Source organism: Dasypus novemcinctus, chromosome 3 (assembly GCF_030445035.2).
Source record: "Dasypus novemcinctus isolate mDasNov1 chromosome 3, mDasNov1.1.hap2, whole genome shotgun sequence".
Lineage (NCBI taxonomy): Eukaryota > Metazoa > Chordata > Mammalia > Cingulata > Dasypodidae > Dasypus > Dasypus novemcinctus.
This window is the reverse complement of record NC_080675.1, coordinates 114,493,235-114,511,418: the sequence shown is the minus strand read 5'-3', so window position 1 is coordinate 114,511,418 and position 18,184 is coordinate 114,493,235. Positions and strand designations below refer to the sequence as shown.

Below are 18,184 nucleotides of genomic sequence, written 5' to 3'. Positions count from 1 at the left end.
TCTTTTACCTTTCTTCTTTCTATTCTGTATCTTATTTATATGATATCTGCTCTTGTGTCCCTTGTATTTGCATCTTCACTGCTTTTTTTTTCTTCATCATTTCTGATTCTTTCCTGTATTCTCTCAGATTTCTTTTTATGTCTTTCTCCTGACCAGTTATCTCATTCAGAAGTTCTTATTATAATTTATGTTGTTCTTTTAAAGCCTCTATATATTTTATAACTCTCTTTTAGCTTAATCTATAATATTTGGCTAAAGTTTTCATCTGCCTTAGGCCATATTTTTCTGATGTTTCTTCATTTTCTTTGTAGGTATTCTGCTCATTTCACTATTACTGTCTTTTTCTTACAGTATCATTATATTGGGTTTGATCACAGTACTTTTCTATGGCCCATGCTTATTTCCTATGCATTTTGTTATTTCCAGTGATCTTAAGCTCTAAATTACATCCTTTTAAACTATAAGCTCCTTAAATTAGGTCCTGTTTCTTTGTCTTTAGCAGTGTCTTGTCCTTAGGATAGTGGTCTGGATTAACTGCCATTGACACCATGCTTGCCCTCTGATATAGCTGTCTAACTATTGTAAGTAATACCTGTGTTGTAACATAATGTCTTTTGTAATGTTTAGCCATTATCACTGTACATCTATAATTGAAACATAAGGTCTGTTTTACATGCCTTAAACATTTTTTGAAACTAAGTTTGTGTATGTTTCTTTTCCTCTTTCCATCAAAGCAACCTAATTAATGTATAAGATTAGTAGTGCTTCTTGGTTCTGGGATGTTATTTGTCTTAAGTGGTTAGCCCTGATACATTGCTGTATTTCTTTCATTTTAGTTTAAATGGAAACCACCCTTGGGAGCTGGGTGCCTGAATAGCTGTTCTACCACATCAGTAATTTGCAATGAGTGGGGGAGGAGAGCAGCCTGATATCCTCAGTGTTGGAATCCTGGTCAAGGAAAGATGGAAAGTGGTGAGTATACATCTCAGGGTTTGTGTGTGTGTGTGTGTGTACGTACATGAGAGGGGAAGTGATTTTTGGTATCCTGATGAAATAGTATTCTATTCATATACTGCTTATATTGTTAAAGCAGTTATTTTTAGTTTTTCCTATGACTAAATTCCTTTTAAAATTTAAAAAATTTTTATTTTTCTTTGATTTTAGTAAATTCCTTTTATACCTTAATTCTTATTTTTGCTTCTTATATTACTTAATTTTCCAAACCTCTCTTAGCTAATGTTGTGTGAGGTAAATAAGAGTGTACTTAGGGAAAGAATAAGTGAAAGGAAATATAAATACAGTGTCTGAAAGCACAATGAACCTCTCTTTTTTGAATTTTTTAACTTATACATGAAGGTAGAGAAACTAATATAATGAACTTCTGTGTACTCATGACCAGCTTTAACAGTCATCAGTTTATCATCAGTTTTGTTTCATTTCTTTTGCCTCCCTCTGAGATTATTTTGAAGCAAATATTCTATCTTAGCATTTCTTCTGTACATATTTCACTATGTATCTATAAAAGATAAGGACTTCTTAAAACATAATTATAATGTTCTTTTCACATCTAAAAAATGTTTCTTAATACCATTAAGTATCTCATCAGTTTTTACATTTCCCTGATTGTAAATTAAGTTTTAATGGTTGATTTTAATCAAGATCCAAAAAACGTCTGAATGTTGCAATTGATTGATATCACTTCAGTTTATTTTAATTTCTATGTTCCTCTTCATCTCTCCCTCTCTCTTTCCTTTTTTTTTTTTTTTTACTATTTATTGAAGAAAACTGGATTATTTGCCTGTAGAATTTCCTGTGGTTTGGATTTTGCTTATTGATTTCACGTACTAACTTGTTTCTCTGTCCTGTGTACTTCATATAAATTGGTAGTTGTACCTAAAGGCTTGATGAGATCTGAGTTCAGGTTTATTGAAGTAGGAGCTTTTTTTTTTCCCCCCATAATTGGTAATGTGAATTTTCACTAGGAAGCATATAATGTGTGATTGTATCTCTTTTTTGTGGTGTTAGCTGCCTTTAATGTCGCTTAGGACTATTAATTAGGTGTTGCAAATTGGCGATATTTTAGTATTCCTTTTTTATTTATTCGTCAAAATATATGTATAAAGGGAAATTTGGTTGCTCTGTTGATACATTTTGATTTGGAAGGTGGGATAAATGCTTGATTCTTATAAATTTATCATTTTTCACAAAAATGACTTGTTTCCCTAGTATCCTCCAACCTTCCAAAAGTAACCAATGAGGTGGTTTTTTGTTTTGTTTTCTTTTTAAGTATAACTAAGAATTCATGGATTAAAATATATTGATGTGTTTCAGGTCATTATAGTTATCCTTATTGATGCTTAGATTGTACAAATATCTCACACTTTTAAGGGATACTTTTCAAGTTGCCTCCTGAGCCCTTTTGACATGATCTTAATAGTCTTTTTTTTTTTTTTTTTCATAGTCCATAGCTTATATGGACTATAGTCCATAGTGGCTTGGACAGTCCATCCAAAGAGTACACTCAGTGGCTCTCAGATTCATCACAGAGTTGTGCTGTCCATCAGCTTAACTGTATTTCAGAACGTTTTCATTACTCCAAAAGAAAAAATCCCATATCCCTTTATAGTCCTCATTATTGATCCTTAGAATTGATATTGTACCTTCTTTGCCATTGTTGTGAAAATATTACAATATTATTGTTAACTGTGTTCTATATGTTACTTTGGTTGTATTTTTCCTATATATCTCTGTATTCCTAATATATTATAATAGAGGAACATTCTTTTATCTGTATTATTAACCACAACCATTAATTCACCCCAAAATCACTGTTATATAGTCCCTAGATTATCCTCTAGCTTTCTTTCAATTGACATTAACCTCCCTAAACTACTCCTTTAAGTCACATTCACATTTATAAATCAGCAGTGTTAGTTTACCATCAACTCTATCCATTTCCACACATTTACAATCCACTTTATTTAGCGTCAGCTCTCCTTTCTCAACCCACATTCTGTCTCCTAAATCTATACTCTGTAGTTTAACTCTGTGAGTTTGCTCATTGTATTTAGTTCATATCTATTAATGAGACCATACAATATTTGTCCTTTTGTATCTGACTTGTTCACTCAACATAATGTCCTTAAGGTTCATCGATGTTATCATATGCATCCTGACTTCATTTCTCTTACAGCTGAATAGTATTCCTTTGCATGTATGTACCATATTTTGTTTATCCATTCATTAGTTAATGGGTACTTGGATTGTTTACATCTCTTGGCAGTTGTGAATAATGCCACTGTGTACATCAGTGTGCAAGTATCTGTTTGTGTCCTTGCTTTCAGTTCTTCTGAATATATGTCTAGTAGTGAGATTAGTGAGATTTCTGAATCACATGGCAGTTCTATATTTGACTTCCTGAGGAGCCACCAGACTGTCTTCCACAGAGATACATCATTTTACATTCACACCAACAGGGAAAGAATGTTCCTGTTTCTCCACATCCTCTCCAGCACTTAGTTTTCTGTTTTTTGGTTTTTTTAAAAAATAATGACCATTCCGTAAAGTGTGAAATGATATGTCATTGTAGTTTTGATCTGCATTTCCTTTATAGCTAGTGATATTAAGCATCTTTTTTTGTGGATTTTTTTGGCCTTTTGTATGTCTTCCTTGGAAATGCGTTCAAATCTTTTCCCCATTTTTTAATTGAATTGCTTGTCTTTTTATCGTTGAGTTGTATGATTTCTTTATACATTTCTTATTGGATATTTGGTTTCTAAAAATTTTCTTCCATTGAGTAGGCAGCCTTTTCTCCTTCTTAACAAAGTCATTTGAAGCTCAAACGTGTTTAATTTTGAGGAGGTCCCGTTCATCTATTTTTTCTTTCATTGTTCATGCTTTGGGTATAAAGTTTCAGTTTCAGAAACCACCACATACCAGAACATCTTGGAGATGTTTCCCTACATTTTCCTCCAAGAGTTTTTTGATTCTAGCTTTTGTATTTAGGTACTTGATCCATTTTGAGTTAATTTTTGTATATGATGTGAAGTACGGGTCCTCTTTCTTTATCCAGTTCTCTTAGCACCATTTGTTGACTTGACTGTTTTGACCCAGCTTGATGGGTTTGACAGCTTTGTCAGAAATAACTTGACCTTAGTGTTTGACAGTTGTGTCAGAAATAACTTGACCTTAGAGGTGAGTGTCTATTTCTAAATTCTCAGTTTGATTCCATTAGTTAATATGTCTATCTTTATGCCAGTACCACGCCTTTTTAAAAATTTTTTATTTTTTTATATCACTGTGGCTAAGTAATGTACTTTAAAGTCAGGAAATAAAAGTCCTCCAATTTTGTTCTTCTTTTTAAATACATTTTTGGCTATTTGGGGTCCCTTACCCTTCCAAATAAATTTGATAGTTGGTTTTTCCATTTCTTCAAAAAGGGCTGTTGGAAATTTTACTGGGATGCATTGAATCTGTAAATAAGTTTGTGTAGAATTGACATTTTAATGATATTTAGTCTACCAATTCATGAATAAGAGTGTCCTTCCATTTATTTAGGTCTTCTTTGGTTTCTTTTAGCAATGTTTTATAGTTTACTGAATATAGGTCCTTTATGTCCTTCTTTAAGTTTATGTTAAATATTGATTCTTTTAGTTGCTATTATAAATGGATTTTTTTTTCTGACTTCCCTCTCAGATTGCGCATTAGTAATATATAGAAACACTACTGATCTATGCCTATTAATCTTGAATTCTGCCACTTTGCTGAACTCATCTAATAGTTCTAGTAGCTATGTTATGGACTTTTCAGGATTTTCTATGTATAGGATCATATTGTCTGAATAGTGACAGTTTTACTTCTCCCCTTCCTATTTAGGTGCCTTTTTTTTTTTGGTACTGGAGCTGGAGACTGAACCCAGGACTGCATATGTAGGAAGCCAGTGCTCAGCAGCTACCCTGAGTTGTTTGTTTGTTTGTTTGTTGGCTTGTTGTTTAGTTTTTATTTTTCGGAAGTACCAGAAACTGAACCTCGGACCTCCTATGTGGGAAGCAGACACTCAACTGCTTGAGCCATATCTGCTCCCCATGAGTACCTTTTATTTTATTTTCTCCCTTACCTAATTGCCCTAGCTAGAACTTCTGGCACAATATTGAGTAACAGTAGTGGTAGTGGGCATCCATATCTTGTTCCCAATCTCAATGGGAAAGTTTTTAGTCTGCCACCATTGAGTACAGTATGAGCTGTGGGTTTTTCATATATGCACTTTATCATGATGAAAACGTTTTCTTTTATTCTTATCTTCTGGAGTTCTTTTTATCCAAGAAAGGATGCAGGATTTTGTCAAATGCCTTTCCTCCATCAGTTGGGTTGATCATGTATTTTCCTTCTTCGATTTATTAATGTATTACACGAATTGATTTTCTTGTGTTGAACCATTCTTGCATTCCATGGATGAAACCCCCTTGATTGTGGTGTATAATTCTTTTAGTATGTTTTTGGATTCAGTTAGCAGGTGTTTTGTTGAGGATTTTTTGCATCTATATTCATTAGAGATGTTGGTCTGTAATTTCCTTTTTTTCATAGTACTCTGTGTGGCTTTGGTATTAGGGTGATGTTGGCTTTATGAGTTTGGTATCCTTCCCTTGTGGCTTGAGCAAGATTTGTATTGAGGGGAAGTGGATTTGGCTCAAGTTGTAGGGCTTCTGCCTACCATATGTGAGGACCTGGGTTCAATCCCTGGGACCTCCTGGTAAAAAAGAAAAAGAGAAAGTGTGCCTGCACGGCAAGCCAGTGCCAGTGTGGCGAATCGAGTCCCTGCGCGGTGAATGGAGTGCAAGTATGAGTGCCTGCGTGGCTAGCTTAGTGGCTGTGTTGAGTGCCCACGTGGCGAGCCAGTGCCTGAACCAAGAGCCTGTGCCTGCGCAAGCAAGTCACGCAGCAAGATGATGACGCAACAAAAGAGAGATGAAGGGAAGAGTCAAGGTGAAGTAGAACAGAGACCAGGAACTGAGGTGGCAGGTGACAGGGAACCTCTCTCCACATCAGAGGTCCCCAGGATTGAATCCTAGAGGAGAAAAACAAGAAGACAAAAAGAGAAATGGGTATGGAAGATCACATAGATGGACACAGGCAGCAAAAACAACAGGATGGGGGGGCAGGGAGGAGGGAAAAAAAGGATTGGTATGTCTTCTTGATTGATAGACATCTGGTTCTAAACTTTTCATTTTGGGGAATTGTTTAATGACTGTTTCAATCTCTACTTCTATTTCTTTTAGGGTCAGTGTATGTGGTTCATGTGTTTCTAGGTATTTTTCTATTTCATCTATATTGTCTAATTTGTTGGTGTATAGTTGTTCCTCTTATGATCTCTTTTATTTCTCCTGATCTGTGTTAATGTTCCTCCTCTGATTTCTGATTTTATTTATTTGCATCTTCTCTCTTTTTTTCCTTTTCAGTCTGGCTAAGGGTTTATTGATTTTGTTGATCATCTCAAAGAATCAGCTTTTGGTTTTGTTGAGTCTCTCTTGTTTTTGTTTAATTTCAGTTTAATTTATTTCTGCTTTAATCTTTGTTATTTCTTTCCTTTTGCTTGTTTTGAGAATAGTTTGCTGTTCTTTTTCTAGTTTCTCCAGGTATGCATTTAGATTTTTTATTTTAGCTCATTTTTCTTTGTTAAGGTAAGAATTTTGGGCTACAGATTTCCTTCTCAGCACTGCTTTTGTTGTATCCCATAGGTTTTTATATGTTCTGGTCTTGTTTTCATTTGTCTCAAGAAATTTATTGATATTTTTCACAATTTTTTTGATCCACTGAGAAAGAGTGTGCTCTTTAATGTCCATATATTTGTGAATTTCTTCTTTTCCTGCCTGTTATTGATTTCCAGCTTCAATCGATTATAGTCAGAAAAAATGTTTTGTATAATTTCAATCTTTTAAATTTTTTGCAACCTATCTTGTGACCCAAAATATGGCCTACCCTGGGGGCAGGATCCATGAGCCCTTGAGAAGAATGTATATCCTTCTGTTTTGGGGTGTGAGGGCCTATGAATAACTGTTAGGTCTAATTCATTTAACATATTATTCAAACTCTCTATGTCCTTATTTATCCTCTGTCCAGATGTTCTATCCAATGCCGAGAGTGGTGTATTGAAGTCTCCAACTATTATTGTAAGACATCTCCTTCTCCCTTAAGTTTTGCCAGTGTGTTCCTCATGTATTTGGGAGCACCTAGAGTAGATGAATAAATATTTATTATAGTTATTTCTTCTTGATAAATTTCCCCTTTTATTAGTACATAGTGACCTTCCTCATCTCTTATACCAGTTTCGCATTTAAAATCTATTCTGTCCAATATTAATATCGCTACTCCAGATCTTTTTTGGGTACTATTTGCATGGAATATCTTTTTCCACTCTTGTACTTTCAGCCTGATTTATCCTTGTATCTAAGGTGGGTGTCTTGTAGACAGTATATAGATGGCTCATATTTTTTCATCCATTCTGTCAGTTTTTGTCTTTTGATTGTTGTATTCGGTCCATTAATGTTCAGTGTTGTTACTATGAAGGCATTACTTACTTTGTCCATTTGATACTATGACTTTCCTCTGTCATATTTTACTATTGTCTTTTTACCTTTTTATTACCCTTACTAATAATTTTCATTTCTATGATTTTGTCCAAGTCTCTTTCCCTTGTCATTTCCTTTCAGGCTGTAGCACTCCCTTTAGTATCTCTTATAAATCCATTCTTAGGTATCAAGCTTTGAGTTTTTGTGTTTGTTTTTTAAATTGCTTCCTTGCTCTAGACCTGGAATATGTCTTTTCTACAAGACTGCTTATTTCCTAAAGGAGATATTTTCATTCTGAATGTTTATTTTTTTATTTCTACCCTGTATTTTGTCAACTAAATTTTGTTGTGCCAATAATAGATTTTTAAAGCAATTTTAATGGTTCATTTATTCCATCAACAGATTAGTAAACAAGCATTGTCTTTAGAAATAATTGTATTTTTTATGAAAAATATGTTTTTCAGATTAAGTAAATCAGTAAATGTTAAAAAATTTTCTTGACCAAATATAAAAGAGCCATGTCATCATCATGGACAGTTGTAGAAAAATCCTTTTTTGGTTTGTACCTTCTATGGGAGTCAGACATAACTGTTGCTTTGGTTAGAGCACTGTACTAAGTGATGTGAATGGTTAGCTATTCTCCAGTAGACATATCAAAAGATGTCAGAGTTCCCCTGCTCAGATAATTAGAGCTCATATATATGTGGAGCAAGTCTCCCAAATTTGGGAGGCATAGTGACATTTTTAGGAAGAAATTACAGCCTCAATGTTAAGGACGGTGTTTTAGCTTTCTCTTCTTATGTAACAAATTATATCAAAACTTAGAGGCTGATAACATTTTATTTTGCTCATGATTTCATAGATTAGGAATTTGAGCAGAGCTTGCCTTGGTAGTTCATCTCTTAGTCATTTGGCATCAGGAATGTTTGACTGGGAAGACCCACTTCTAAGATGGCTTTATCACTAACTTGTTTGGCACCTTGGGGCTATTGCAGCTGCTCCCCCTCCTGATGCCCCCCTTTGCTGCCCTTCCCCCCCCCCCCCCCAGCCTGGAAGCTCATTTTCCAAGGCCTCTTAACTTGGCTATGGTCTTCCACAGCATAGTGTTCTCAAGGTGGGTCACACTTATTATATGGTGGCTGTTTTGTAAGAGACAGGAAATGGAAACTACCAGGTTACTTAAGAGCTATATTCAGAACTGGCATGTGCCACTTTGCCATATTCTGTTGCTCAAAGCTATCACAAGGCCCACCCAGATTCAAGGGGTTGGGGAAATGGACTCTACCTCTTAATGAGGAAATTGCAAGGTCACTTTGCATAAGAGCAAAAAGGATGGGATATATTGTTGTAGCCATAGATGGTAACGGCCATACCTCTATTCGTTCCCTAATGTGCAGCCCTACATCACACTAAATTACCTCTTTCTTTTTGCCTCATAAGAATTGATGATGTCTTAGAACTTTGTCAAGCCCACTAAAACAATTAATGCTTTTCTAATGTTTAGATGATGTTATACAAATAGAAATTTTTTCTTTGGTCTAATTTTTCATTCTTTTATTTGGCAAGGTTTTTTTTTTTTTGTTAAGGTTAAGCATCCATTTCTTATCACAGTCCAAAATTAGAAAATATGTCTCCTTGGTACTGTTTAGCAGTCTTGCAAGTTAAACTAGGCTGTGCTTAATGAAAAACATACAGAGAATTACGAGTACCTCTTAGGGTCTAATGAAGAGCAACATATTAACTAAAGTGTTCTGGGACATTTTAAAAAAATCCTGAAGTCCACTTGCAGTTCTTTATGGTATTCCTTTCTATCACCAAACCAAAATAAAGATGGGTAATTATTAAACACCACTTGCGTAGTTACCTCTTTGCCAAATGTTATTGGGGCATCCATAAAAAAACAAAACAAAACAACCAAATGGTCCTCTCTTTGAAGAAGCTTAGTTTCACTATAGAGGTATGGCACTGACAATGAGAAGTTAAACAGCACAGTAGGTAAGAAGCAGTGTAGTAAATTAATATAACCTTTATCTACTATATTTGACCTAGTAAAATGCCTAATTAAAAAATTATTCAAATAATTCCTATAGAAATTTAGAGGATTAAAAAAATTCAGCCTACGTGCCGTATCAGACCAGTGGAGAAAGTAGTGGGACTTGAACTGGGGCCTATTGGGGTGGGTAGGATTTAGGACCCTGTTCTTCTAGTGTTGCCTTCTGGCATTGATATCGCATCCTAGGTGTTGGTAATTGGTAAAGAGCAGACTAGTTTCAAGAAATGGAAGACGGCTAACTTTTGCTGTGTCTCTTGTGAAGTATATCACTCCTCAATCCCAGCTTTTTAGAACCCTAAAATGCTAGTTATCACTAGCTCTTCAGAACTCAGTAATAATATTCAGACAAGTGTTCTGATATTTCTAACATAAGCTAACACATTTTATCAGGAAGAATATTAAGTTCTTGATGAATATGCTTAATTTGATCATATTTCCTTATAATATTCCTATGCGGTAGAATAAAAGAAAGGTGACTCCCTAAAGACTTTTTTTAAAAACCAATTTCTATTTACCATTTATTTTTAATTTTGGTCAAAGTCACATAACATACAATTAGCCATTTTAAAGTATACAGTTCACCGGTATTTAGTGTAGTTACAATGTTTGGTTTTTTAAAAAAGATTTATTATTTCTTTCTTTCTTTCCCCTTCCCTCACCGTTGTCTGCTCTCTGAGTCCATTCACCCTCACCGTTGTCTGCTCTCTGAGTCCATTCACTGTGTGTTCTTCTGCGTCCACTTGCATTATCTGGCGACACTGGGAAACTGCGTCTCTTTTTCTGTTGTTGTGTCATCTTGCTGCATCAGCTCTCCATGTGTGCGGCGCCACTCCTAGTTGGGCTGCACTTTTTTCATGTGGGGCAGCTCTCCTTACGGGGCGTACTCCTTGCGCGTGGGGCACCCCTGCACGGGGGCACCCCTTTGTGACATGACACTCCTTGTGTATGACAGCACTGCGCATGGGCCAGCTTGCCACACGGGTCAGGAGGCCCTGGGGATTGAACCCTGGACCCTCCCCCCATGGTAGACAGATGTTCTATCAATTGAGCCACATCTGCTTCCCTGTATTTACAATGTTATGTAACAAGCTTCTCTAGTTTTGAAACTTTTCCATCACCCCAAAAGATGCCATGTACTCATTAAGTAATCACTCCCCATTTTCTCTACTCTCTGTCCCCTGGTATCTTCTCATCTGCTTTCTCTCATGAATTTGCCTTTCTGGATATGTAATATAAAAGGAATCCTGCAGTGTGACTTTTTTGTATCTGTCTTTTTTCACCTTGCCTAATATATATACATATATATATTTAAAGATTTTATTTATTTCTCCCCTTTCCCCTCCTCCCACCCTGTTTTTGCTGTCTGTGTTGTCTTCTCTTCTCATTTTCTTCTCCTCTAGGATTCACCAGGATTTGATCCTGGAGACTTCTGATGTGGAGAGAGGTTCCCTGTCAATTGCTCCACCTCAGTTCCTGGCCTCTGTTGCGCTTCACCTTGACTCTCCCCCATCTTTCTTTTGTTTAGTCATCATCTTGCTGCATGACTCTCTTGTGTGGGCACCGGCTCACTGCATGGGGACTTGAGCTCACCACGCAGGCTCTCGTGGTAACTGGCATACCATGCAGGCATTTGCACAGGCACTGGCTCACCATGTGGGCATGCTTTCTCTTCTTTTTCACCAGGAGGCCCCAGGGATCGAACCCAGGTCCTCCCATATGGTAGGCAGAAGCTCTATCACTTGAGCCACATCTACTTTCCCCTAATATTTTGGATTTTCATCCAAGTTGTGGCATGTATCAGTACTTTGTTACTTTTTATGGCTAAACAATATCCATTGTATGTATATAACACCATTTATTTATCCATTAATCCGTAAGTGGACATTTGGATGATTCCCACCTTTTGACTATTACGAGTAATGCTACTATTAACATTTATATATGGATTCTGTGTGGACATATGTTTTCATTTCTCTTGGGTATATCCCTAGGAGTAACATATGATAATTCTATATTTACCATTAGTGGAACCAGCAGTTTTCCACAGTGGCTATACGATTTCAAATTCCTATGTGCAATGTACAAGAGTTCCAGTATGTACATTTCCTTGCCAATAAATATTTTTAAAATTTTCCTTTTTAAAAAAATCTATCTATCCTGGCAGGATTAAAATGGCAGATCATTATGGTATTGATTTGCATTGCCTTAATCAATAATGATGTTGAACATCTTTTTATGTACTTTTTGGCCATTCGAATATCTTCTTTTTTTTTCCATTTTTAAAAATTTCTCTCCCCTTCCCTGCCCCCGCAGTTGTTTACTCTCTGTGTCCATTCGCTGTGTGTTCTTCTGTGACCGCTTCTATCCGTATCAGCGGCACTGGGAATCTTTGTTTCTTTTTGTTGTGTCATCTTGTTGTATCAACTCTCTGTGTGTCCGGCGCCATTCTTGCACAGGCTGCACTTTCATGCTGGGCGGCTCTCCTTACGGGGCACTCTCTTTGCGCGTGGGGCTCCCCTACATGGGGGACACCCCTGCATGGCACAGCACTCCTTGTACACATCAGCACTGCGCATGGACCAGCTCCACACGGGTCAAGGCGGTCCAGGGTTTGAACCGTGGACCTCCCATGTGGTAGGCGGACGCCCTATCCATTGGGCCAAGTCCACTTTCCCGAATATCTTCTTTGTAGACATGTCTATTGAAGTCCTTTGCCCATTTTTTTTTAAAGATTTATTTTATTTATTTCTCTTCCCCGCCTCCCCCCCCCCCGCCCCCGTTGTCTGCTCTCTGTGTCCATTCGCTATGTGTTCTTCTGTGTCCACTTGCATTCTTGTCATGAGGCACCAGGAAACTGTCGCTTTTTTTGTTGCATCATCATGCTGCATCAGCTCTCTGTGTGTGCAGCGCCACTCCTGGGCAGGGTACACTTTTTTTGCACAGGATGGCTTTCCTTGTGGGGCATACTCCTTGCACGTGGGGCTCCCCTATGTGGGAGACACCCCTGCATGGCACAGTACTCCTTGTGCACAGCAGCAATTGCACATGGTTCAGGAGGCCCTGGATTTGAAACCTGGACCCTCCATATGGTAGGTGGAGGATGCTCTATCAGTTGAGCCACAACTGCTTCCCCTTTTTAAATTGGATTGTTTTTCTTTTTGTTGAGTTGTAAGAACTTTGTACAGATATTAAACCCTTATCAGACACCTGATTTCCAAATATTATTTCCTAAACTCTAGATTGTTTTCATATTCTTAATAATGCCCTATGATATACTAAAGTTTTAAAATTTTATGAACTCCAATTTATTTATTTTTTCTTTTGTTGCTCATGTTGTCATATCTAAGAATTCATTGCCAAATCTGAGGTTGCTTATATAATACTCATTTTAGACCTAGGTAGACACAAAAAGTGAAAGGTTGATAAAAGATCTTTCAGTGCAAATGGTAACCAATAGAGAGCTGGGGTGACCATACTAATACCACCAAAAAATAGGTTTTAAGTTAAAAACTGTTACAAGAAACAGAAGTGAACATTTTATGTTAATAAAAGGGTCAATTTATCAAGAAGATATAACAGTTATAAACATGTGTGTATCAAATAATAGAACCCCAAAATATGTGAAGTAAAGATTGACAGTATTAAAGGGAGAAATAGACTGTTCTAGGTAATAGTAGGTGACTTCAGTTCCCCACTTTCAATAATCAACACATCTAAATGGAAGTTGAGGTCATCAACAACAGTGTAAACCAACTAGACCAGCTTTCGTTCTGAACTGTAGAGCCCCAGTTAAAATTCTATAGAATTCACTTAAGGCAAGTGCAGCTGTTTTTGTCCCACACAGACTAGACTTTTGGACACCTCTGTGGCTCCATCCCTGACCCCAACAGAGTAGGAAGAGGGATAGTGCTCCTTCACTCTCTTTGGGCAACTGCAGTTGCTTTCAGCCTGCATTGACTAGATTGTTGGGTACTCTTCCCACCCCTGACAGGGAGGAGGAGGGGCAGGGCTCACTCAGCCTCTCTGGGTAAGTGTATTCACTTTCGGCCCATACAGACAAGACTTTTGCACACACTTGTGGCTCTGTCCCTTCCCATAGCAGAGGAGGAGGTGATCCAGTACTATGTCAGTCTGTCTGGGCAATTGTGGTGAGTTTTGACCAGTACAGCTTAGTTTGCTGTCATCACCTGCAGCAACATCCTCACTCCAAGCAGGGAAGGAAATGGCATGGAGCTTCATCAGTCTTCATCAGTTACTGCATTTGGCTGTGGCTCCATCCCTACTCCTGGCAAGGGAGAGAGGTGGGAGAGGCTTGATTGGTTCCTGGGGCAACACAGGTACCTTCAGCTTCCATGGCTTACAGTATCAAATGCATCCTTGGCTCCTGTGCTGCAACCAGCAAGGGAGAAATGGAAAGAAATAGATGAAAAAGAGCTAAAAAAATCCATATTGGCTAAATATGAGACACTATAAAGTTCCAAATTATGTTGAACCAAGTATCAAAGATGGGCTGTAGCAAAAGACAATCAATTAGAAAGCCTAGATTAAAGAGAGAAAATGAGCCCAGCATAAATACATCTAATAATTCAGATACTTAGACAACAACAAAAAATTATAATTCATACCACGAAGCAGGAAGATATGGTTCATTCAAAGGAATGAACTAAGCCCCCACTTGACATAAAGGACATCATAGATGTCCATACAAATCTCCTTAATAAATTCAGGGAGATAATGAATGATATTAAGAAGACACTGGGTGAGCATAAAGAAGAATTTGAAAGCATACATAGAAAAACAGCAGATCTTATGGGAATGAAAGGAACAATAAATGAAATAAAAAATACACTGGAGGAAAGATGGAGCCAAATGGCGGTATCTAGGAGCAAGGAGCTCCTAGAGTCAGCTCCTGCTACAGGGCAGTTAGCAAACACCAAGAGCTCTCTGGAGCTAGCTGAAGCACCTGTTTGGGAGCTCCGGGAGGCCAGAAAAGAGCATCCTGCAACATACTTGAAGGAGTGGAAGGAGGAGATGCCCGTCTGCAGAGAAGACTCGTAAGTAGAGTGCTCCACACTACAGAGGCCAGTGCCCATCCTCCACTGGAGGCACAAGACACCTCAGGAGTTGTTCCACGGCTGGAATCAAAAGCTCTACTTCCCCAAAATGGGGGAGGAAGAGACGATTGGGCACTAATTTCAACTATGATGAGGAAATTCAGTGGGCTACTGTATGATCCTGAGAACAGCCAAGGTTTGAGCCTGTCAGATCAGAAAGACACTGGGAGCTGCCATTTTAACTCTGTGCCTGGCACGAGGGGAAGCGGGGCAGACTGAGAATCCCAGTGCTGGTGGGACCGGCTTCTTCCCATCCAGATCAGATTGCCACCTCCAGCATGGAGGAAGCTGAGGGGACCTGCGCCAGCCTCTCCGGGAAATTAGTGGCCAAGCCATGAAGGCCAGTGATTATCCTGCTCTGGTGGCACGAGCTGCCCCAGGAGCTGTTCTGTAACGGGAATTAGAAGATCCATTTCCCAGAAGCAGGAGGAGGAGACGGTTGGCTGCCTATTCGGCTACAGATTGGGAGACTTGGCTGGCTAAGAGATAACCCTGGGAACAGCTGGGGTGAGAACCAGCTCAAGTCAGAAAGAGGCCAGTAGCCACCATTCTGACTCCGCCCCCAGGCTGAGTGGAAGCCGGGCTGACTAAAACTCTCAGTGTTGGCAGGAACCAGTTTCTTTCATGCAGATCAGCCTGCAGCCCTAGTCTAGGCTTCAGCCCCACCTCTGGCAGGGAAGAGGCTGAGGAGCCCTGCACCAGCCCATACATCTAACTGCAGAGAACTTTGGCTGGCATTGACTGAAAATCAGAAGTCTACCATGGCAACTGCGGTCATCTTGGACCTGCACTGTATATTTTGCTGTCCACACCTGCAGCTCCATCCCTACCCCAGGCAGGGAAGAAAGGGATGTGAAGCTTCATCAGTCTCTCTGGGCAACTACAGTGTAGGCGTGCATGTGTATTATTCCACATAGCTGTGACTTTGTCTCTACCCCTGGCAAAGGAGAAAGTTGGAAGAAGCATCATTGGTCCCTGGTGCAATGAAGACACTTTGAGACTCCCCAGCTTATAGCACCAATTACATTCTTGGCTCCTACTGTGCAACCCCAGCAAGGAAGAAACTGTAGGAAGCCCTAAACTAAAGAGAAAAACTGCACGTAGAATAAATTCTCTAGTAAGCCAGATGAGAAGACACCAACAAAAAATTATAATCCACACCAAGAAACAGGAGGCTATGGTCCAGTTAAAGGAACAAGATAAGCCTCCAGATGACTTAAAGGAGTTGAGACAACTAATTACAGATGTTCAAACAAAGCTCCTTAATAAATTCAATGAGATGGCTAAAGAGATTAATGATATTAAGAAGACATTGGATGAGCACAAAGAAGAATTTGAAAGCATGCATAAAAAAATAGCAGATCACGGCGGCGGACTTGGCCCAATGGTTAGGGTGTCGGTCTACCACATGGGAGGTCCGCGGTTCAAACCCCGGGCCTCCTTGACCCGTGTGGAGCTGGCCCATGCGCAGTCCTGATACGCGCAAGGAGTGCGGTGCCATGCAGGGGTGTCCCCCGTGTAGGGGAGCCCCACGCACAAGGAGTGCGCCCTGTAAGGAGAGCCGCCCAGTGTGAAAGAAAGTTCAGCCTGCCCAGGAATGGCGCCACACACATGGAGAGCTGACGCAACAAGATAAGCAACATAAAGAAACACAGATTCCCGTGCTGCTGATGACAACAGAAGTGGACAAAGAAGGTGCAGCAAATAGACACAGAGAACAGACAACCGGGGTGGGGGTGGGGGGGAAGAGGAGAGAAATAAATAAATAAATAAAATCTTTTAAAAAAAAGAAAAATAGCAGATCTTATGGGAATGAAAGGTGTGATCAATGAAATTAAAAAAACATTGGAATCATATTATAGCAGATTTGAGGAGGCTGAAGAAAGGATTGATGAACTTGAAGAAATGGTCTCTGAAAGTGAACATAGATGAAGAAAAGAATGGAAAAAAGTGAACAAGGTCTCGGAACTAAATGACAGTAAAAGTTGTGCAAACATACGTGTCATGGGTGTCCCAGAAGGAGAAGAGAACGGAAAAGGGGCAGAAGAAATATTTAAAAAATAATGGTAGAAAATTTCCCAACCCTATTGAAGAACATAGATATCCCTGTCCAAGAAGCACAGCATACTCCCATCCGAAAAAATCCAAATAGACCCACTCCAAGACACATACTAATCAGAATGTCAAAGGCCAAAGACAAAGAGAGAATTCTGAGAGCAGCAAGAGAAAAGCAATGCATAACATATAAGGATATCCAATAAGATTAAGTGCTGATTTCTCACCAGAAACCATGGAGGCAAGAAGACAGTGGTATGATATATTTAAGATACTACAAGAGAGGTGGCGGACTGGGCCCAGTGGTTTGAATGTCCGTCTACCACATGGGAGGTCCACGGTTTAAACCCCCGGCCTCCTTGACCCATGTGGAGCTGGCCCACACGCAGTGCTAATGCATGCAAGGAGTGCCCTGCCATGCAGGGGTGTCCCCCACGCAGGGGAACCCCACGTGCAAGGAGTGCGCCCTATAAGGAGAGCTACCCAGAGCTGCCCAGGAATGGCGCCATACACATGGAGAGCTGACACAAGATGACACACACACAAAAAAGAGACACAGATTCCCGTACCGCTAACAACAACAGAAGCGGACAAAGAAGACGCAGCAAATAGATGCAGAGAACAGATAACCCAAGGGTGGGGGTGGCGAAAGGGACAGAAATAAATAAATAAATCTTAAAAAAAAAAATATACTACAAGAGAAAAACTTCCAGCCAAGAATCTTATATCCAACAAGACCGTTTTTCAAAAATGAGGGTGAAATTAGAATATTCACAGATAAACAGAAACTGAGAATTTCTAGGCAAGAGATCAGAATTTCAGGAAATACTAAAGGGTGTGCTAGACCCTGGAAAGAAAAGACAGGAGAGAAAGGCCTGGAAGAGAGTCTAGAAATGAAGATTATATCAATAAAAGTAACTAAAAGTGTCAAAAGAGTGGTGAAAATAAAATATGACAGATAAAACTCAAATAGGAATAAACTTAACTGATGATATAAAGCACTTGTATTCAGGAAACTGCAACTCAGTGTTAAATCAAAAAAGCCCTAAATAACTGGAGGAATATTCCATGCTTATGGATTGGAAGACTAAATATCATTAAGATGTCAGTTCTACTCAAATTGATATACAGATTTAATGCAATCCTGATAAAAATTTCACCAGCATTAAAGAAAATATTGAAAACATGATCATTAAATTTATTTGGAAGGATAAGGAGTCCTGAATAGCCAGAAACATCATAAAAAGGAAAAGTGAACCCTCATCTCCAGACTTTAAATCATAATACCTACCTATAGTGGTAAAAACAGCATGTTAGTGGCCTAAAGACAGACACAATAGACCAACGGAACCAATTTTGTGGTTCAGAAACAGACCCTCACATGTGTAGTCAAGTGA

General features: G+C 38.8%; 1 protein-coding gene across 1 annotated transcript in view; it reads left to right on the top strand.

The window, feature by feature from the left end:
* The window catches only part of TTBK2 (tau tubulin kinase 2), a 298,458-nt gene that overhangs the window by 71,433 nt on the left and 208,841 nt on the right, over nt 1-18,184 (top strand). The window contains 1 exon segment of the mRNA XM_004466708.3: nt 837-972. Coding sequence (XP_004466765.2) covers nt 904-972 — 69 coding nt within the window. The 5' untranslated portion in view covers nt 837-903.